Source organism: Coffea arabica, chromosome 1c (genome assembly GCF_036785885.1).
Source record: "Coffea arabica cultivar ET-39 chromosome 1c, Coffea Arabica ET-39 HiFi, whole genome shotgun sequence".
Lineage (NCBI taxonomy): Eukaryota > Viridiplantae > Streptophyta > Magnoliopsida > Gentianales > Rubiaceae > Coffea > Coffea arabica.
This window is the reverse complement of record NC_092310.1, coordinates 50,979,787-51,001,267: the sequence shown is the minus strand read 5'-3', so window position 1 is coordinate 51,001,267 and position 21,481 is coordinate 50,979,787. Positions and strand designations below refer to the sequence as shown.

Genomic DNA, 21,481 nt, shown 5'->3' with positions numbered 1-21,481 from the left:
GAACAAGTCAACGACAAAAAAAAAAAAAACTTATTTGATTAATTTGACGACTCAAAAAGGCTCTAATTTTGAAACAAATAATAAATCTCTTAGTAAGTTTGGGCCCATTAGCATGATTGGGTCCAGTAGCAAAGCCACTCAAACTACGGACAAAGTAAACATGGGTTTCTTTGATCTTGAACGACAGGCCCATTCCCAGTTCAACACCCGTCAGATCCGGCCGGCAGAAACAAACTTCGCCAATCTTCCACCCTTTCACTCATTTTACTATTTTAGTCTTCGCCACAACGCGGCTGACTAATCACTTCTCCACCCTCCCTCCCGGCCGGCGGCTGCTCCTCCCCTCCCTCGTCTTCACCGGAGTTTTCTACTTTCCCCACTTTCTCTCAAGTAAGCCCTCTTAAAAACCCCTTATTTCAATGCCTCAACTCATCGGATTTTCATTAATTTACCTTCTCATTTGTCTTTTAATTCTCCATTAGCTGATCTGTTATTTGCATCTTCCGATGACAATTTTTCTTCCTGACTAATTGGTTGTTCTGCTTTTAGTTAAATGGATCTGGTTTTATAGTGAATACGATTATTATTAGTTTTTATTTCCTGTTATTGTACCCTAAATTTAGATTCTCTGATATTGGTGTAGAATTTTTGTAGCTGTAGTAATAAGGTTCTATTTGTGTTAATCTAATTCTGTGGGAAATATTACTAATAAGCTTATTGAGGGATGATTTTAGTGAAATTGCATTTATTGGACATCAATTAGTGCTTTTTTTTTTTTGGGTAAGTGCTATCGATGATAACTGTAACGTCGGCAATACTGCCATCAGTCTACGGTTTCTCTTCATTCAACTATTTTGCTTGAAAATTTTGATTATCTCTGTCATATATGCTACCATTTTCTTCTTTATCTTCAATTTTGATAAGAAATCTTTGACCAAGCAGATACTGCCTACCAGTGTAGTGGATAAAGCTCAATCAAAATGTGTTGGGTGCCATCATGGGAGTTTAAATTTTCAAAGTTAATAATCATATCGGTGTTTAGTAAGGATGCAAGCTTCTTTATCTTCTACCTGATGTCCAGTCTATAAAATATGTTGCATTCCAAGGACATTGTAATTCTGTGTTAGTATCCTTGTTTTGGTAGCCTGTGATTCTTCGAGGCAGGTTAATATTGAAGGTGCTTATCTCATACAAGAATTTGATCAAGTGACAGAGAGCATGCGACTAGAATTTATAGAGTGGATGGTACTTTGACCAATAGTTCTAGGGAAGAAGATTTTGTCTGTGTGGCACTATAGGTCAGGTAGGTGTACACTTAAGTTGATCCTCGGTTATCCCAACCTCAATTGTCAGAAGGTTAGGCTGTTATTTAGTTGAAAATGATTCAAATACCTTAAAGCTAAATTTAGTTGAAAATAATTCAAATAATATATATTAGGCAAATAATTCTAACAACATAAGGCTGAAACTATTAGCTGGAAATAACTTTCACCTTAATGGCTATCTTGAGTATACTGTCCATTGGGTTGATTAGCATTGAAATATTTTCTTTTGTCCTTTGTTTGAGGAGATAAATTGACCGCCTAGATATTTGGCATTTTTAACAATTCGAATGATTAAGAATTTTGTATCATGACTAATGTAGGAAGCATTTGTTTGTTAATAATGGAGCAGGGGTGTATTTACCATGAATGATTCGACTAGTCTTTAAATTCAGTTCCAGGAATATCACAGGTGCATACATTTTGTGGCATCTAAATGAAACAGTGCGGTGTTGCTAAGGTTAGCAAGTTTAGGCATAATTTGGGCGGTTGCCATGTCAGGCTATATGTAATCTGTTGTTTGAAGCGGCATATTCCAGTCATTTCTGACTTGGGAGATAAATGTTTACTTGGCAGGAAACATGTACTGGTGGTTTATATTGAGATATTGGAGGGGAAGATTCAATGTTTATAAAACCCTTGTGTTAGACCTGCTATGGTCAAGCATAAAAATCTGGTGAAAGCAATTTTACAGTTATGTGATCCCATTCATTTTGGATGATCTCTCAGTTGGAGATTTTCTGTCCTGAATTGTCATTGATGGTCCTTGTAACAGTCCAAATTGTTAAGGAAGTAGGTTGATCGAACTAAACCTTTAAGTGTCAGATTTACTGGCACATTAAATTTTGAACAGTTTTAAGATTTCATGATCCAAGCTACAAAAAGATTTTCTGATGGCGGCTTGTTGATGTATGTCATAGTGGTTAGTTGGGCTCTGCCTTTATTTTGCTCCTGTTATTTGTGTCAGAGAACTTGAATATGCTGATGACTTTGACAAGTTTCATCAAAAAGTGATAGCATTGCATTACCAATATTGATCTGTTACCTTGAGTACGTCGTTGAACATTCCTTTCCACAGTTTTTCACTTGTCTACCTTATTTAATTATGCAGGATGAGTGAAGCACCTTTTAGGCCAAGAGAAAAGCTTATTGAGAAGCAAAAGTATTTCCAAAGTATTCACAAGCACACATATCTCAAACACCCTATGGATAAGATCACTTCTGTTGCCATTCCTCTCGCTTTGGCGGCGACCTGTTCATTTATGATTGTAAGTTAACTCTGTACCACGAGATTGTTTTTCCATTTTCTGGATTGTGAGTACTAACAGGCCTTGCATTCTTTTCTCCTCCATGTGTTGTCCAGGCAAGAGGTATCTACAATATGTCTCATGGGATTGGAAAGAAGGAATAAACATGCCTCTTCTGATAATGGGTCCCTTATGAAAGTGGCTGACCTTCAAATTAAAACTTGAGTTGGACCTTGTTACTTGTTCTTGAAGTATTTAGCTTTCAAATGCTAATAATTTGTTGAGTTGCAAATTTGTTTGAGTATATTTCTTCTTCTTTTAAAGATTCAGTGCAATTTTCTGTGGCTTTCTTTGAATACATGGTTAAGTAATCAAGCTTGCTTTGGCATTCAGTTATGGCACTATTAGAATTCTTATCACAGCATCGCAATGATACAGCTCATTTTTCTTATGAGGCCTATCACTCGTATCGTGCACGGAGAAATGCCAAACTCGTATTGTGTGACCCCTTCAGTAAAATCCTCAGCCTCAGGGGGTACTGCAAGTGCAAATTGTGCCTTGGCAGGCAAAGTGAGGGCCGGATTGGTAATGCAAGGGCATGATAGTTTCCAATGAGGTCACTCATTTATCTTCTGGTAATTTTAGCTTGATGTGATGCTTTTGTATAGCGGAGTGAAGCAAACTGCAAGCAATTCTCACTTGTCCGAAATAGGATGCTACCACACATTTGCCATTTAAGTGTTCATAAACTTGTAGCAAAATCTGAAAAAGATGTAATGCAGTAACAGGGACTGCTTCTTTCTTTCTTTTTTTTTTCTTTTTGTTTTTGGGCATATGGGAGGTCTTGAGGTCAGATTTCCTAATTTCAATCCCTCTCATCTTGTCATTCAATCCAACCCTTACCTATAATAAGGGGTTATGTTTCTGCGAAACAGTAACGACGGACTTTGCTAATATTGGAGATTTGCATATCAATGCTAATGCTATAGGGCAGGATCATATTGAACAGAATAATAAGCTTTATTTGAATTGGTTTTTGTTTTTGTCTTAACAAACTGAAACGTTAATGGCACTTTATAATTTGTCAATTGCGCCTCTTTTGGCCTGTTGATCATGTGAATTAGGGAGGAGAGGGAAGGGAGGAGGGAGGAGTGGTGATACCAAATTAGGGCTGCAAACGAGTCGAATCGAGTCGAGTTTTGAGCTAATTAATCCGAGTCTCGATTAAATTTTACCAAGCTCGAATTCGAGCTCGAGTTCGACGAGCCGGCAATTTAAAACTCGAGCTCGAAAAAAAATATAATTATTTTATTTTTTAAAAAATAAATAAAATAATATTTTTTTCTTAATAAATAATAAAATATTAAAAATATATGTGTAATTTTACTATTAAAATAAGAAAATAAAAAATATATATACTTAAAATAAAAAATAATATATATATATATATATATATATATATATACGCGAGCCTAACAAGGTTAATATTTTGAACTCGAGTTCGAACTCGATTTCAACTCGAGCCAGCTCGAGCTCGACTCAAACTGGACTCGAGCGACTCGATTCGTTTGCAACCCTATACCAGGTGAAAGAAAATGTTGTAAAATTTATTTTTTTGTCAATTTTTTTATATATTTGTGAGTTGTTTTGGATATATTACATGAATGAGATGTTTTTTGAAATTTTTTATTTGTGTATTGTTATAGCATTGTATTTGAAAAAGTTAGTTTTTGAAAACTAAGCCAATCCAAAAGGAATTAAACTTAACAATCATCCTTTTTGTTGAAAGTGAGTAGTTGCAACGTTTTTATTCTTTCATTAAAGCAAAAAACTAGGGGCAAATTTTAACTTTTCAGGCGAATAAAAAGTCCCAAGTACCGTCATTTACAAATAGGAGAGTAATATCCCAAACTTAAATTTACCAACATTTTTAGCCAAATCAAATAAGGCTTTAAACGTGTCACGAACTTAAGACTGATTTTGGAATTGTAGAAATTAGATTGAAGGATTTGTGAGGATCAATGAATTTGGGGAAGAACCAAAGAGTGAAAGCGGAAGAGAAAGAAAGAGAGGGAAAGAATCAGAAGTAGGGAATGAACTCTATATCCGTATTCTGTTACATTCATCAAGTGGGACCCACCTTATAACCAACTCTAACAATCTGACAGCTAACTAATTAACGGGCTAACTTTCGGAAATACAGTAATTGGAACGACACCGTTTTTGCTAACTCTGATGAACTAACTGACTAATGCCCAAATTGGGCTGTCGCGCCCCATTTTTTGATAAATAAATAAATGGTTTAAAAATGTTTTTTTTGATTCAATTTGTGATTTGAAAAATGAATTGTGATTTAAAAGGAAAATGGGTCTAAATGGGGGTTTTGAGAGTGCGACGATTTGACCCAAAAATTATGGTTTAAAAAGGGTTTTTGAAATAAAAAACGGAGTCGCCACTTGGTAATGAGTTAAGGTGTACCAAGTCACCTAAAAATGAATTTTTTAAAGGAAAAAATGGGAAAGAGTAGTAAGAAACCCCTTTTAAACGACTCCTAGTCCACGTAAACCAAAGAAAAAGGTTCGGGAGTCACATTTGACAAAGGGGAAGGCAAGGATAAAATCCAAGGCACCCCTTTGACCTAGCCAAAGCTAGTTGCATTATTTAATCAAAGATTTTCTTGTTTTAACCAAAGAATTTATTACATTTGGATGCACTACATGAATGCAAGATGAAGAAAAAATGCAAACCTAAATTCTAAAATGTCTCTTGCAAGGTTTTTGGTCCCAACCACATGAATTGTGGCGGCCAATAAAGGAAAACCTTATAGAGGTCGATTAATGCAAATGATGGCTAAAGTGCAAGTGTGCAAGTGTATAAAAAGGTGAACGTGTGAAATTGTATGAAAAATCCAAGTGTTTGTGTGCAAGTGTATGAAAAGGTGCATGTGTGAAATTGTATGAAAAATCCAAGTGTTTGTGTGCAAGTGTTTGAAAATAGAATAATAGATATATAAGGTAAAGTGGAATTCCATTTGTGAGGTGAAAATGAGCGCGTGATAGGAAACATGTAGTGAGAAAGTATGGTTTGAGAAATGTGAAAAAATGTGGTTAAAAGAGTATGTAGGTGATAAAAATGAAAGTATGACCCTAGAGGAATGCAACAAGTCGGGTACGGGGGTTGACTCCTAACTTTTCGACTTCTATTTTCCCTTTGATTAGAAGGCAAGACTAGCGTGCTAAGGCTATCGAGTAGCCACACTCGCTCGTTTTCCTTATCGGAAGGGGACACTCAAGCAAGATGAACCCTATAGCTAGCATGAGATGCAAAACCTAAAGTGAGGGGGAAGGGGTTTGAGGAACATACCAAATGATAAACTAAGGAAAAATGCGTGATATGTGGTGATCATGCACTTAATGAAAAAGGAAAACAGAACCTATTGGGTCTAGCATTGGACTAGTCCCTCCTATGAATTCCGACTAGCGTTGGACTAGTGGAGACGATAAAAGAAGCCACAACTAGCGTTGGACTAGTGTGGTGACGTGCATTCATCCATTCCATTCATCCACACTATAAAAAGCGAGTAGACATGCGAATCACTTATAAACATGCAGCACATAACACTTAGCATGCTTGACTAGATGCAAGAACCTAATAAAGCGATAACACATAGCACATAGACAAACAACGAAACTAAAAGAGCCTATTACATTTGCTAACTAAAACAAAAAGGGGAAAGGGAAAATGGACAAAATGCTCGCCGAGCCCTATCTATTACAAGCCAAGAGGTGTACACATACCCCATAAAAGGAAAAACTTAATAAAGTAAAAGTGAATGAAAGGAATGAAAGGAAATGTAAAGAAAGCAAAGTAGGCATGCAATTCACTTAGCACATTGGATCACATAGGAGAGACAAAAAAAAATAAAAGAAATTATACCTCCCCCTTTTGTGGTGCTAATAAAGTGGACAAGGCCTAAAATGGGCTAAAGTCACCAAGGAACTGGACAATTTGGCTAAAACCATCCAAAGCAACGGATTAATGCACCAATGTAATTGATAAAATGTAAATAAAGCAAATTGAATCCATCAAAACATTGAATCATTCTCCAATTGCAATGTAAAAGATCAAAAGAATGCACAATTTCCAAGCAAAAGTGAGTCATTGACCCAAATTTCTAAGATAGAAAATGACTAAGGACTCAATAACAACCATCAACCAATCAAGGCCCCTTGAAACATTTTAGGAACTTTAAAGATCAAAAATCAAGAAAGGATCAAATAATTACAAATAATCACATAAGTGTTAAAGCATTTAAACCATTTAAACATCCATGTTCGCCAAGCTGGGGCTTAATTGAAAGGAAAAAAGGAAGTTTGAGGGGTCAATTTGTGGTTGATTTTCAATTACTTGGGCCACAGTGGAACAAATAGAGACTTGGGGGGTGAGGATGCAATTTTCTGGAATTATTTTCATGCAAAAACCATGCAATCACGTAGAAAGCCTTCTGCAATTCTGGTTTCCTTTCCTATATGATATGCCGTGTTTCATTATTAACCAAATGCATCACCAAACAAACATCAACAACCACAAAACATCACTCCTAATCATCAACCAATTCGAGTGACAGTTTCATTACAAGACTAAAACAGAAAATCTGGATCGGTGGCTACCAGAGATACAAGAAGTATCAACCAAAGAAAGGAGTAAAGTGCTGCAATTTTCCAGCTGCAGCTTTGCCGCCACTTTCTTTGATGCTTTGGATCAAAACATGCAACTTCGTCAATCATTTTGCACAAGATTTAACTAGCAAATTGGATGAATAAAACCCAGGTTCTTGTGGCCCGTTACATGAATCAAAGACATGAAAGCTAATGCAACTTCAGGCTATCCACAAAGAAAAACAAATTTCTGCAACACTTTGCCCTTAAGATTTCAGCAGCCAAAACAAATTCCAAATGCAGCTTGCTCTAAAAACACAATTTTTTGATCAAAATAATGTCGTGAAACTAAGCAACAAGGCCCATAACTAAAATGCAATCCTGCAAGTTCCGGCAATGCTACATACAAAGAAAATCCAGAATTTTCTTGTTTTCTGCTGCACTTTTCATTCGACAACTTTTGCAGCTCCAAGAAACTTTTGGCCAGCAAGATTCAATTCCAGCTTAAGTATGTTTAGACACAAACACTCAAAACCAATCCAAGCCTCATAACAACCATTTTATCATTCAAACCAACCAAAACATAGAAGAAAAATCATGCAAAGGCTAGAAAATTCTAGGCAAAAGGTTCGGCAGTTCATGCATTCTTAGCAGAAACTTCCTTTTCTTTCGCTGGTTTCTTAAGCTGCAAATTTCTGGGTTTCATACCAGGCAGGCAGGTCATGCAAATCAGTCTCCAAGCTAACGAAAATCATGCAACTTATGCCTTTTATTTTCTCAACCAAACGCTAAATTCACACAAGAACAGGCAACAGCAAAAGGCAGCAAACCCATGAAGCTTTGGCGTGTTTCATGAACTCATTTTCAGCAAGCATCGCACGACTTAAGCAGGCAAATCAACTAACCATATCATGAACTCCAACCAAACTTGCTAATGATATACCAAGATAGACTTCCTATGGTTTCTTGCCTACACCCAAGTTAAAACAGAACCAAACTCTAGATCTACACATGCCAGAAGAAATTCAGAACAAAAAAAGCATGCAAAGTTGGAAAATACAGCAGAGTCATAAAGAAAGAAACTTGCGGTAAATTCATGTATATGATATACCAATCGACCAACAAACAAACGCCAACTACAGCCTAGGAACAGATTCTAGGAAAAACACCAAACAGATTCTAGAGGGACTGAGCAGACACCAACATACCTAAAATGCAAATAAGCAGTCAAAAGGAAACAACTTTGGAAGTGTCCATCCAGCAAGGTATGACGGCAACGATGGCGGCTGATTCACGCGAGTGACGACAGCTCCAGATCCTCCTCTGTTTCTCGGCTTTTCGCTAATGGTTCCAGTCTTCCTTTCCTCCTCCACTGTCTTTTCTTGTTCATTGTTTCTGGTTTTCCTCAGATTTTTTTTCCGTTCTGGTTTTTCTCTGGTTTTCTACTCTCAGCTTTTTCACTGATCCGTCCACTCTTTTCTCCTCCCCTGTCCTAGTTCTCTCTCACTCCAGTCTTAGCCGTTATTAGATGCTTTCTCTCCCAGGCCTTTCAACCATCACAGAATCAGCCGTCCTCTCTCCTCCCAAAACTTCCCCCTTTTTCCAGACCAAAAAACTCTCCCCTGCGGCTCCCCTTTCTCTTGCTATTTATATCATCAACCCCCCTCCTAAACCCTTAAAACATTGCCACCATATTTGCAGCTTAAGGAGCCGCACAAGTCCTCCTTTGCAAACTGCAAAAAAATGCAGCTTGCATGCATCGGCTCTATTTTTTTTTTTAACTTAATAAATACATAATATAAATAATAATAATAATAACAAAATGACAAAACTATGTAATAATAATGAAAACAAATAAATAAAATAAAATAAAAAAAAACAAACAAACTAAACAACAAAAATGTCCATTTTTCAAATTTTCTTCATTTTTCCCCTTTTTTATTTTTTTTTTCTTTTCTTTTCTCAAAATAACTTAACAAAAATAACTAAAGTGCCAAAAGATTGAATTTGAACGTATTTTTGTGAACAATTTTCTTTTTTTTCTTTTTTTATGATTTTCCTTTTTTCTCTTTTTTCCTTTTCCAAGAAAACATTGAATAAAAACAAAATGACTAAAACATATTTTTGATGTTTTCCTTTTCTTTTTCTAAAAATTCTATGCTAATCTTAAACTTAAAAACTAAAACTAAAAACTAAAACTAAAAGTAAATAAAAAGCAAATGAAATAGGTCAACTAAAAGGGCGAAAATGAATAAAACTAAAATATCATAACAACTAATAGTGCAAAACGTACAATAACGAACTAAAATGCAAGCAATCTAAAATGAAAATCATGAAATAGATGATACACACAAATTATTCAAAATTTGGTGTCTACATGGGCCTTTATTCGTTTGAAGGCCTGATTAGCAGCCTGACAATCCCTTTCCCTTAAGAATAGACTTGTCCTCAAGTCTGAAATGCAGGAAACTGGCTCTCAATGAAGGATTTATCTTCCCAAGAAACTTCTTCAGGTTCCAGTTGCTCCCACTTAATCAAGAACTGAATGACAGTTTGTCCATTACGTAAAATGACTCTTCTGCTCAGGATTGCTTCTGGTTGTAAGGGACATTGATCCTGTGTGTCCAATTCTGGTAGCTTGGTGGAACTTCCTTGCATTGGCCCGACCTTCTTTTTAAGTAACGAAACATGAAACACAGGGTGTACTTTGGAGCCTGCTGACAACTTCAGTCTATAAGCTACTGAACCAACTTTTTCCTCCACTTGGAAAGGACCAAAATATTTGGCAGATAGTTTGAGGCATTTTCTTACTACCACTGTTTGTTGTCTATAAGGTTGAAGTTTTAGAAATACCCAATCTCCCACGGCAAATTCTCTCTCAGACCTGTGCTGATCAGCAAAGTGCTTCATCTTTTGTTGAGCCTTGATCAAGTTGTCTTTTATGCAGATAGAAATCCTGTTTCTCTCCTGGAGTATATTAGTTGCTGCCGGCACTACAGAGTCTAGATAAGGCCCTAATGGCAGTGGTACTGGTTTATAACCAAACAATGCTTCAAATGGTGTCATGTTGAGGCTGGAGTGATAGGTAGAATTGTACCACCACTCAGCCATAGGCAGCCATTTGCTCCACTGGGAGGGCATTTCTCCGGTCATGCACCTCAAGTAGCTTTCCACACACTGGTTGAGCCTTTCACTTTGCCCATCAGATTGAGAATGGTAAGAGGAGGTGTAGTGTAGTTCTGTCCCCATCACCCGGAATAGCTCCTTCTAAAAGCCACTGGTGAAGGTCTTGTCTCTGTCAGTGATGATGGATTCAGGTAATCCATGCATCCTGTATATATTGTCCAAGAAAACTTGTGCAACCACCTTGGCAGTGAAGGGGTGCATAAGCCTAATAAAATGCCCAAACTTAGTGAACCTATCAATTACCACCAAGATAGTATCAAAACCTTGTGACTTAGGCAGTTTTTCTATGAAATCCATAGAAATGTGAGTCCAAGCCTGTGTAGGAACTGAAATTGGTTGTAGCAGACCAGGATAAGGCACATTCTCAGATTTGCTCCTTTGACAAGTGTCACAATTCCTTACAAAGGTGATCACCTCCTGTTTCATCCCTGACCAGTAGAACAGTGATCTGACCTTCTGCCAACAGCCATGCTGTCCCGAATGCCCTCCTAGCGCTGAGGCATGAAGCACTTGAAGAATTTGATTTCTGATGTTACCTGCACTTCCCACATAGATTTTCCCTTGGTACCTCAGCACTCCATCTACCAGTGTATAGTCAGGCTGAGTAGTGGAATCCAAAAGTAATTGGGCGATGAGGTCTTGACATTGTTCATCTGCTTCATAACTCTTTTGCAGTTCTTCTATCCACCCTGGTCTCACAACAGTAATAGCTAGGCAGGAGTTGAGTGGAGGGTCTGAAACAGCTACATATCTTCTAGACAAGGCATCTACAACTTGATTCTCAGCTCCTTTTTTGTATTGTATCTCATAATCCAGTCCCATGAGCTTTGTCATCCATTTATGCTGGAGAGCAGTATTCAGTTTTTGATCCAGCAAATATTTTAAGGATTGGTGATCAGTTCGGATAACAAAGTGGTTCCCCACCAAATAATGTCTCTATTTGGTGACTGCCATTACCAAGGCAAGGAGTTCCTTCTCATAAACTGACAGTCCTAAGTTCCTGGAAGACAGTGCCTTACTCAGGAAAGCAATGGGGTGTCCTTCCTGCATCAAAACTGCCCCAATTCCTCCTCCACTGGCGTCTGTTTCAACAACAAATTCCTTCTTAAAGTCTGGTAATCTAAGAACTGGAGTTGAACACATCAACTCCTTCAAGTGCTCAAAATATTCTTGTGCCTTTGTGTTCCATCTAAAGCTATTTTTTCTGAGCAGCTCAGTCAGAGGCTTGCACACCTGTCCATAATGCTTAACAAACCTCCTATAGTAGCCAGTTAACCCCAGGAATCCCCTCAACTCCTTGACAGATTGTGGTACAGGCCATTGCAGGATACTACTCACCTTGGATTCATCCATGGTAACTCCCTTGTCAGTAATGGTATGCCCCAAGTAGTCTACTCTTTTCTGAGCAAATGTACATTTGGATTTCTTCACATAGAGTTGGTTATCCCTCAATATATTCATCACAATTCGTAAATGCTGAATGTGTTCCTCCAGTGTGGGACTATACACTAAGATGTCATCAAAGAAAACTAGAACAAATTTCCTCAGGTAAGATTGGAATACCTGGTTCATCAATGACTGAAAAGTTGCAGGAGCATTGGTAAGGCCAAAGGACATTACCAGGAATTCAAAGTGACCACAATGAGTTTGGAAGGCTGTCTTGTAAGTGTCCTGTGGCTTGACCTTGATCTGATGATAACCTGCAGTCAAATCCAGTTTAGTTTTGAATACAGATCCTGCTAATTCATCCAGCAACTCATCTACATTGGGTATTGGAAATCTATCCTTGACAATGAGTTCGTTCAGCTTTCTGTAGTCCACACAGAATCTCTAGGTGCCTTCCTTCTTCTTGACCAGCAACACAGGAGAAGTAAATAGACTGTTGCTGTGCTTGACAATGCCCTTCTGTAGCATATCAGTCACCTGTCTCTCTATTTCCTCCTTGTGACGATGAGGATATCTGTAAGGTTTTAGTTTGAATGGTTGAACATCTGGTTTAAGAGGTATCTCATGATCCACATTTCTGCTTGGAGGTAATGAGTGGGGTGTTTGGAATATATCTTCATAATCCTGCAACAATTCTTGTACTGCCAATGGTATAGACTCTGTTCTGCTCTCTTCACTCTGTTGAGAGCTCATGGCCATGCACATCTGTCTTTTGTATTCAATGAAGGTTCTCAAGTCCTTGCCCCTGATCAGGTCCAAATCACAGTTATCTGCCTGTCCATGTAGATGAATTTCCCCTCCTTCATGGTGCAAGGAGATCCTAAGCTGTTGGAAGTCAAATGTGATGGGACTGAAGTGTGTCATCCAATCCACACCTAATATGATATCCCATCCCCCCAGTTCCATTGCCTTCTGATCGAACCTGAATTGGTGTTGGTTAATACCCCACCGCACCCCAGGACAAACAGCATTGCTGGTGACACTAGTTCCATTTCCCATGATAACAGAGAAGGGTTGATCCACCCACTGGTATTTGATATCCATCCCAATAACCAACTCACTGCTAATAAAACTGTCAGAACTCCCAGTATCAACTAGGATGAGTACCTCTTCCCCATTCAGAACCCCTGTGAGTGTTATGGTTTTCCTCTTTAAGGCCTTAGATAAGGCATGTAAGGACATTTCCATGGTCTGACTAGGATTTTCAGTATGTTCATCTTGTTCTCCCACAACATCTTCAAATGTGGTTTCTTCCTTTTCTTCTAGTATCATGCAGTTCGCATGGCCAATCTTACACTGGTGTCCTACCCCATATTTTTCTTCATATTTGAAACACAATCCATTATTTCTCCTAAACTGCAGTTCCTGTGCAGAAAGTCTCCTAGTATCCCTAGTACCTTCCTGTAGATTCCCTGTCCTGGAAGATTTGTGGCTGTTGTAGAATGGTACTTTATAGGCAGCAGTCCCTTGAGTGGTTGTAGTGCTCCTTGTCAGTCCTAGCCTGTTTTCTCCCAGAGGTTTGACATTCTCCTTATAGCTCTTGTGCTGCAATTTCAATGAGTACTCTTGCCACTGAGACAATTCAAATGCTTCAGTCAGGGTAACAGGTTTTAACATCTTGATCATAGGCTTGATTTTCTCCTTCGGACCACTAATGAAGCTAGAAATAAAGTAATTCTCATCCAGGTTTCGATTCTTGATCAGCATCAAGGCCTTCAACACTTCGAACTTCTCCTGATAATCTTTCATGTTCCCTAACTGCTGCAACTTATTAAATTCTTCCACTATATCCCTACAAGACTTGTCATTAAACCTGCAACAGAGTAGTTCCCCAAATTCTTCCCAACTAAGCTTAATTTTTTCCATTTTGACTCCTTGAAACCATCGGTCAGCCTTGCCTTCTAAGTACATCTCAATTACGTCTACCTTGTGTTCATCAGGAACTTGGTAATTGAGGAAGTATTTGTTACATTTTCGTAACCATTCCCTAGGATTTTCTCCAGTAAACATTTGCAAATCAATCTTAGGAGGGTTTGGAATCTGAAACTTACTCCAATCCTTCCTGAAGATCCTCTGAGACTCATAATCTACTGGCAGCCTCTGATGAGCTGGTGGAGTTGGTAGAAGTGGTGTCTGATCTACCATTCGGCTGCCTCCTTCAGTTGCCTTATCCTTCCCAGGGTTCATCTTAAGTAGCAGCTCACTAAATTTCTGCTCCAGGACCTGGTTGAAATTCTGCTCCATTCCTGCTAACAGATTTTCCATTCGTCTGTTGCTTTCTTCAAGCTCCATCTTCAAGTCTTTTTTGATTTGCTGTTGCTCAGAATTAGATTCCTGCAAGGATTCCATGAGTTCCTGGAGTTTAACTTCTTGTTTTCTCACCTGTTCTTCGATGGTACGGAACCTGGTGCTTTCAGCCATTGATCGTGGTATAGATTCCAAGGATCAACTGCTCTGATGCCAATTTGTCACGAACTTAAGACTGATTTTGGAATTGTAGAAATTAGATTGAAGGATTCGTGAGGATCAATGAATTTGGAGAAGAACCAAAGAGTGAAAGCGGAAGAGAAAGAAAGAGAGGGAAAGAATCAGAAGTAGGGAATGAACTCTATATCCGTATTCTGTTACATTCATCAAGTGGGACCCACCTTATAACCAACTCTAACAATCTGACAGCTAACTAATTAACGGGCTAACTTCCGGAAATACGGTAATTGGAACGACACCGTTTTTGCTAACTCTGATGAACTAACTGACTAATGTCCAAATTGGGCCTTTATTCGTTTGAAGGCCTGATTAGTAGCCTGACAAAACGCTCCCAAGGTTAGCTCGAGCGGTCAGCTCCCCCTCTTTAGGGTAAATTAGACTTACCTGGACAATTAGGGTTCAAACCCCCTTGCTACCGTGTTCGGAGTGGAGTAGGGCCTCCTCTCGGGATCGGAATGGGATTAGTCGGACCAAAAACCCGAATACCCACTCTGTCAGAAAAAAAAAATAATAAGGCTTTAAATGGAAGCGCTTCGTTAGCATTTTCCCGTCTCTTAAAGGCGGGGTCAGGGTGAGAGGGCATCCCCAGAGGTTTAGAATTGGGTCCTTCAAGAATTTTACTTCTTTTGTTACTGTCCCAACAGTGAACTGCCCAAAATACCCCTACTTAATTATTCAATTAGTGATTTGATTGAATTTATATGGTGGAGTCGCCACGGAGTTTCTGAATTGGAACCGTTAAATAAGTATAGGGATTAAATTGATCAAAAAAATTATACATGAACTAAATTGATAAGAAAAAAAAGTTTAGAGACGAAATTGATCATTTTTCCTTCTAACTTTTCAGGCAAAGAAAATGTCCCAAGTACCGTCATTTACAAATAGGAGAGTACCATCCCAAGCTTAAATTTACCAACATTTTTAACCAAATCAAATAAGGCTTTAAACGGAAGCGCTTCGTTAGCGTTTTCCCGTCTCTTAAAGGCGGGGTCAGGGTGAGGGGGCATCCCCTGAACAATTTCTAAAGCTGACACGCTTTTTTCACCCATTTGAAAAAGGGCGTGAGAAATCGAGTTATCAAGGAAATTACCAGTACTACTTTCACTAGTATTGACTAATTCGACGGTCCCAAGGAGCTTCTTCAATGGCAGATAGCCTCGTGATGATGAAAACCCGCTGAGGAATAATCCTCTGTTTCTCCCCTCCTTCTACCTCTCCCTCTCCGCCATCAAAATGCGCTCCAAGGACAGAATCTCCTACTTTTATGACGGTAAGAAAAAGATTCACCATAAACCCTAGTCTTCAGTATGCTTAGAGTACCCATTTTTATACAAAAAGTTTTCATATTTTTCAGTATAATTTTTTGGTACAGGGGATGTGGGAAACGTATACTTTGGGCCGAACCATCCGATGAAGCCGCATCGCTTATGTATGACCCATCATTTAGTTCTCGCCTATCAACTCCACAAGAAGATGGAAATTTATGTTAGTTTTTTGTTTTTCCCCTTCTTCTTCTTCTTCTTTTTTTCCCTTTTTTTTGTTGATCTTTTGAATTAAGTTTATTTTTTTGGAGTGAAATGCAGAGGCCGCACAAAGCGTATCCTGTGGAGCTAGCGCAGTTTCATTCGGCTGATTATGTGGAGTTTCTGCATAGGATTACTCCCAGCACTGAGCATTTGTTCCCTAATGAATTGGCGAAGTGTAAGACTTGTGATGATTCACGCAACATTTTGTAGGATTTTGTTTGCAAGTTCATATTTTTATGGATATTTATGGTCTATAGTATGCTGGTGGAGTACCAAAATTGGAACTTTTTGGCTTTAATCTGAGGGTTTAGTGTTATTTGGGCTGAACTGCAGTTGATTGCTTGATCATAGTTTTGATTTTCTCCCCCTATAGGCTAATGAAAGGGCGATTATAGCTGTCCATTATCTTGTGCAATTGGTTAAAGCTTAAAACTTTTTCTATCTTTATAGGTCAACTGAAATTACAAATCTGATAGCTCTTCAGAGTGTTCAGATATGATTCTTTCTCATATATTTGTTTCATGTACCATGTATTGTGTGAGGATTTTTATTTTTACTAGGCTCATTTATTATTTGTTTCAGATAATCTCGGCGAAGATTGCCCTGTGTTCGAAAACTTGTTTGAGTTTTGCCAAATTTATGCTGGAGGAACAATAGGTAATCTGGTTATAATTTAGGATTGTTCCTTACTTGAGCTTAGTTGTTGTACAATTGCTGACTCTAAATTATTGTTGATTTGCAGATGCAGCACACAGATTGAATAATGAGCTTTGTGACATTGCCATAAACTGGGCTGGTGGATTGCACCATGCCAAGAAGTGTGAGGCATCTGGATTTTGTTACATTAATGATCTAGTTCTTGGAATCTTGGAGCTTCTTAAGCATCATGCCAGAGTGCTGTACATTGATATTGATGTGCATCATGGGGATGGTGTAGAAGAGGCCTTTTACTTCACTAATAGGTAATAAAATTTTTTATTGTGTCTAAAGATTGTTATTTACCTTCGCCTCTTTTGGGGCTCTGAGGAAAGTTTATATCTTATCTACTTCAGGAAGGAATTTAGCATAATACCATAGGAAGGTTTAGATATTTAGTTTTTCCATTTTGATATTTTGTTTGAGTGGGGGTTTTTTCTATTATTTTAATATGTAGTAATTTGTTAATGAATTGGTTTAGGTAATGGTAATTAGATCATATTAACTCTGAGAATCTACTATTAGGGTTGTTGCTGAATCCTATACATATGTCTTCAGGGGATAAAAATGAATTTCACTTTTCCCTGTTTTTGGATAGCTCAATATTATTCAGCTAATAAGAGCTAGTTGAATGCCCTATCCTTATTTGTTTGTACACATTCTATTACCAGAATGAGTCCTTGGATTTGGTTCTTGTGTCTATCTACCACTGAAACTGGCTGTGTTACCATGGACCAGAATGTAAGTTGCTATTGCAGTATATGTTGCAATGGATAAGATAGCATCTTACCTTCATCATCCATGTATAGTTTACTTCAGATTTCACTGCTAAGGGATAACATCTGTGTATTTCATATTATGATCTTAGGTTTAGATATCTGCTACCTCTGCTGGTTGCCATTAGTTGCTGGAATTGTTGTCTACCCTTTAAGCCCACGATATCGGTTAACCTATACATTTGAATACACTTCGGTTTTGTAGAGAGATGGCTGCTAATGATGGAACATGTGACATGACTCATTACTTGTTTATTCGAGTGATTTAGAATACTTTTACTTGGCAGGGTTATGACTGTTAGTTTCCACAAGTATGGCGATATGTTTTTTCCTGGAACTGGTGATGTCAAGGTAATTGCTTTTAACTATCTTTTGCTTTTCAGGAACAGTTGATGAGCTATTAAAATTCATAGATTCATGTAACATCATTAGTTTCTATCTGTGAGCACGTTTTGGTTAACATGCAAAGGTTTTCTCTTAAACATGCACATCTCAGGAAAATTTTTTCTGTAACCATTGAGTTCCTGCAATAAATCTAAGTCTTTACTATCATAGATGTTACATGTATTTTAGCTCTTGATTCTGGGGCCTTTGTGCTTTTAACCTTTATGCGGGTCTTCTTGTCTTTAGGTAACTAAGAAATTAATGATGTAGCTGATAGATTGTTTTACTGTGAGAAACTGGTTTTTTCCCCCTTTTCTGTATTGCTTTCTTCTACCTTGGGCACTGACGAGAAGAATAAATCCCATAAGAGGACAAAACCGACTTTTGAGAGAAGTAGTTCCTGAGATGGCAGATGCATGCAAGTGTCCATTGTGTATGACTTACTTTAGGACTTCCTCTGAAGGCAGAACCCCAGTCAGTATTTCAATCCACTTGTCTATAGCTATGGAGTGCTTATGTGCAGTTTAAGATGGAACTTTTCTGTAGTAAAACATTAAGTCTATTAGCATTATACCAGTTTCTTCTTCTGGAAGAATTTTGGGGAATGACCTACCTTGTACTCGGGCACAGTGAGAGATTTGTGCCATTCTGCTGTTCAGTTCTTTTAGATTGCTTTCTGTTCCTTTTTTAAAATAATGATTGTTTATTCATGCCTGAATCCTCCAATTTTAATATGCAAAGCTGTTCTAATTTCATGTACTTTTTTAACTTAATCTAATGTAGTGAACTCCTTGCAATTTGGTATAGTAGAATGGTTTTGGAGATCATGATACTGCATTCAAATAACTAGAAGATAGTTATAGTCATATATGTTCTAAATGTCAAGGTATTCCAATTTCATTTTATACTTTTAGCTGTCTTTTTGCTTGTCATCTATATAGTACCACCAGCTATGCCACTCTTTCATTAAATTTGACTTTCACCAATTTAAGTCTTGCTGTTTTATTTTGGATGGGCTTATTGGGTTTTTTTTTTACCAATTTATTTATCATTCATATATTTATTAATGAGTGATATTCACATTTTGCATGTATTCTGAAGGAAATTGGAGAAAGAGAAGGAAAATTTTATGCCATCAATGTCCCTCTCAAGGATGGAATAGATGATAACAGCTTTACTCGACTCTTCAAAACCGTGAGTGACGAAAATGTTGTATTTATACTTTCTTGTTGTTTCAATGACTCTGCACTGGTGGACTGCTTAAAAATTGTGATTTATTGTAATGACTCTGCATTGCTGGACTACTTCAAAATTGTGGTATATTGTTAAGATGGACCTCTCTCCTGCGCTATGTTCTGTAGATTATTTCGAAGGTTGTTGAAACATACTTACCTGGGGCAATTGTTCTCCAATGTGGGGCAGATTCTCTCGCAGGGGATCGTTTGGGCTGCTTCAACCTTTCTATAGATGGTGCTATTCTACTTGTAATTGAAATAGTTTTTTCCCTGCCAGTCTTGTCTGCAGTTTAGAATCCTATTGCATCTTCTCTTTTTGTAAGCTAAGTGCTGCAATCTTAATTTTAGTATATCTATGCATGTAATAGGGCATGCTGAATGCGTTCGCTTTGTGAAGAAATTCAATTTGCCCCTTCTGGTAAGTTTGTCTCTGGATAGTTAAATTGAAATTAAATAATAATGCAGTCCCATAGAATACACTTATAGGGAGAAATCCTTCCTGCAGATAACTGGGGGTGGAGGATACACCAAAGAGAATGTTGCTAGATGCTGGGCTTTTGAAACTGGAGTTCTTTTAGACACGGAGCTTCCTAATGGTATGCGTGCAATTATGGTTTCCTCACAATTCTGCTAGTTTGTGCTGTACCTTTGGCATTTATTCTGATTGGCTTATCCTAGAATTGGAAGACTTCTGTTGCTATTTATTTATGACATGGTCCATCTACGGATTGGAATTTACTTTATTCTGGGGGTTTAGATTTCTTCTCTGGGGTAGCTATTCATATCCTCCAGCATACACTGGAGGTAGTGAGACTACTGATAGGGGAAGCACTCCTTATATTGCATGTTACCGCATGGCAAAGTGACTCGAATTTTCCCTGTTCTTGCAGAGATCCCAGAAAATGATTACATCAAATTTTTTGAACCAGACTATTCACTGAAGATTCCTGGTGGACACATAGTACGTGAAGTTTTTCATTGGTTGCTGGTGCCTGAGATTGGTTGTTGTTTAATGGGCATCTTTCCAATTGTTATTTGAAAAAGCCTAAGACTGTTTTCAGTCACATTTGACCTTCCGATTTGAAAGTTTGATTGATCAGTTTTTCTGATTGATATGGTGCAGTTCACATTACAATTATTTGACCAGTGTTCCTCAATGGTCATTAATTTTTTTTTCCTATGTTCTTAATTGAGCAGGAAAACCTTAATAGCAAGTCCTATCTTGGCACAATAAAGATGAATGTACTGGAAAATCTTCGTTACATACAACATGCTCCTGGTGTCCAGATGCAAGAGGTAACTTGATAGGACACTTCAAAATTTTGGTTACCATCTTGTCAAGAAAATATGAGCCATTTGTGTTGTATGTAAATGCACGATTCTATTGAAACAAGAATAGTGAGTAGGTAGTTATGTCTTTTGGATCGATGGTTGAACCATAGATTGTACCAATACATTCTGTAGATCTATGGTTCCACAGACCCTTGCGGTTGTGGGTTCTGACTGCCATCTGATTGGTGATGTAAAGCTTTGATTGTAGTTTTTAATTATCTGTTACCTCCTTCACTCAATATTTTTGTTGGTTGATGAGAAAGACTGTACGCTGTATCCAGTACATGATGGTGCCATTAAAGGACCAAACTTAGTCTTTCATTTTGCAGGTACCTCCAGATTTTTACCTGCCTGATTTTGATGAAGATGAGCAGAATCCTGATGAACGCATGGATCGTAAGTGGAACTGCCAAGCTAAACAAATCACTAAAGAATGCAATTACTTTTTATCTGCGCATGGTTTTGCGATCTCCTCTTAATAAAAGATGATTTTAACTCTGCTAGGTTTTCTATTGTACTTGCTTTGCAGAACATACCCAAGACAAGCAAATCCAGCGTGATGATGAATATTATGATGGTGACAATGACAATGATCATAACATGGAGGATATGTGATGTGTAAATTGTAGAATTAACTGTAGGAACTTTCTATTCTTTTGGGAGGATTAGGTGTCAGCTCGGGGAGAGGCATTCACAGAAGATAGATGTTAGGTTCCTCAGACGTGCCAGGGATGGTGGAGCATTCCACCTGTTCTTTTGTTTGTTCTGTGCGCAACGTTCTGTAAATTATTCATGCCTTTGTAATTCTTATGCTGCAAGTATTGACAGGTTTGAGATGGGTAGGTAATTCTCATGCCTTTGCTGTAATTGGAGGAAGCAGTTGATAGTGACACAATATGTTAATGCAGTGGTACTAAAGCTTGGTGATCTTGAACACAGAATGTGAATCTATGTGTTGATGTCCATAAGACCAATATCTCTACAATATTTCATAATTTTGCCAAAATGGCTAGACAACTCGAATGTGAGGATAATCGTCTTTTTTTTTTTTTTTTTTTATCAGACGGTAACATTTAGTCTAATTTACTTCTATTCTAACCTGCACTAGGGAGAGGTCCGACAGGACCTAGAGATAGAAATTTTATGTGAGGATGATCACCTGCCAAAATTTTATGTAGAGAAAATT

The 21,481-nt window shown here is 37.9% G+C and overlaps 3 protein-coding genes across 6 annotated transcripts; 2 read left to right on the top strand and 1 right to left on the bottom strand.

The window, feature by feature from the left end:
* Nucleotides 1-231: 231 nt before the first annotated feature.
* LOC113726769 (uncharacterized) lies at nt 232-2,961 on the top strand. Its single transcript, XM_027250643.2, has 3 exons — nt 232-390; nt 2,434-2,590; nt 2,686-2,961. Exons 2-3 carry the CDS (start codon nt 2,435-2,437, stop codon nt 2,731-2,733), a joined length of 204 nt encoding a protein of 67 aa, XP_027106444.1. The 5' UTR covers nt 232-390; nt 2,434; the 3' UTR covers nt 2,734-2,961.
* Nucleotides 2,962-10,494: 7,533 nt separating this feature from the next.
* Nucleotides 10,495-14,280, bottom strand: LOC140005923 (uncharacterized). Its single transcript, XM_072047242.1, has 3 exons — nt 12,252-14,280; nt 11,371-12,113; nt 10,495-11,256 (listed from the first exon to the last, which is right to left on the bottom strand). Exons 1-3 carry the CDS (start codon nt 14,278-14,280, stop codon nt 10,495-10,497), a joined length of 3,534 nt encoding a protein of 1,177 aa, XP_071903343.1.
* Nucleotides 14,281-15,430: 1,150 nt separating this feature from the next.
* Nucleotides 15,431-21,263, top strand: LOC113726762 (histone deacetylase 9). Of its 4 annotated transcripts, XM_027250634.2 has the most exons (14): nt 15,431-15,616; nt 15,719-15,831; nt 15,930-16,047; nt 16,455-16,529; nt 16,615-16,834; nt 17,632-17,695; nt 18,830-18,922; nt 19,090-19,198; nt 19,332-19,381; nt 19,469-19,559; nt 19,854-19,924; nt 20,161-20,259; nt 20,625-20,691; nt 20,825-21,263. In XM_027250634.2, exons 1-14 carry the CDS (start codon nt 15,580-15,582, stop codon nt 20,908-20,910), a joined length of 1,293 nt encoding a protein of 430 aa, XP_027106435.2. In that variant the 5' UTR covers nt 15,431-15,579; the 3' UTR covers nt 20,911-21,263. The 4 variants fall into 4 exon arrangements, with proteins under 4 accessions (XP_027106435.2, XP_071932254.1, XP_071932261.1 ...); XM_072076153.1 differs by lacking the exon at nt 15,431-15,616 and having other exon boundaries at nt 15,920-16,047; XM_072076160.1 differs by lacking the exons at nt 15,431-15,616; nt 15,719-15,831; nt 15,930-16,047 and having other exon boundaries at nt 16,389-16,529; nt 19,151-19,212.
* The last annotated feature ends 218 nt before the right edge of the window (nt 21,264-21,481 follow it).

Coding starts and splice junctions, on each gene's coding strand:
- LOC113726769 (XM_027250643.2), top strand. CDS start 2,435: ATGAGTGAAGCACCTTTTAGGCCAAGAGAAAAGCTTATTGAGAAGCAA. Junction 2,591..2,685: donor CGACCTGTTCATTTATGATT/GTAAGTTAACTC, acceptor TGTGTTGTCCAG/GCAAGAGGTATCTACAATAT.
- LOC140005923 (XM_072047242.1), bottom strand. CDS start 14,280: ATGGCTGAAAGCACCAGGTTCCGTACCATCGAAGAACAGGTGAGAAAA. Junction 12,114..12,251: donor GCTGGTCAAGAAGAAGGAAG/GCACCTAGAGAT, acceptor ATTTGACTGCAG/GTTATCATCAGATCAAGGTC. Junction 11,257..11,370: donor AGAAGGAACTCCTTGCCTTG/GTAATGGCAGTC, acceptor ACTGCTCTCCAG/CATAAATGGATGACAAAGCT.
- LOC113726762 (XM_027250634.2), top strand. CDS start 15,580: ATGCGCTCCAAGGACAGAATCTCCTACTTTTATGACG. Junction 16,048..16,454: donor CCCTAATGAATTGGCGAAGT/GTAAGACTTGTG, acceptor TATTTGTTTCAG/ATAATCTCGGCGAAGATTGC. Junction 19,382..19,468: donor AATTCAATTTGCCCCTTCTG/GTAAGTTTGTCT, acceptor TCCTTCCTGCAG/ATAACTGGGGGTGGAGGATA.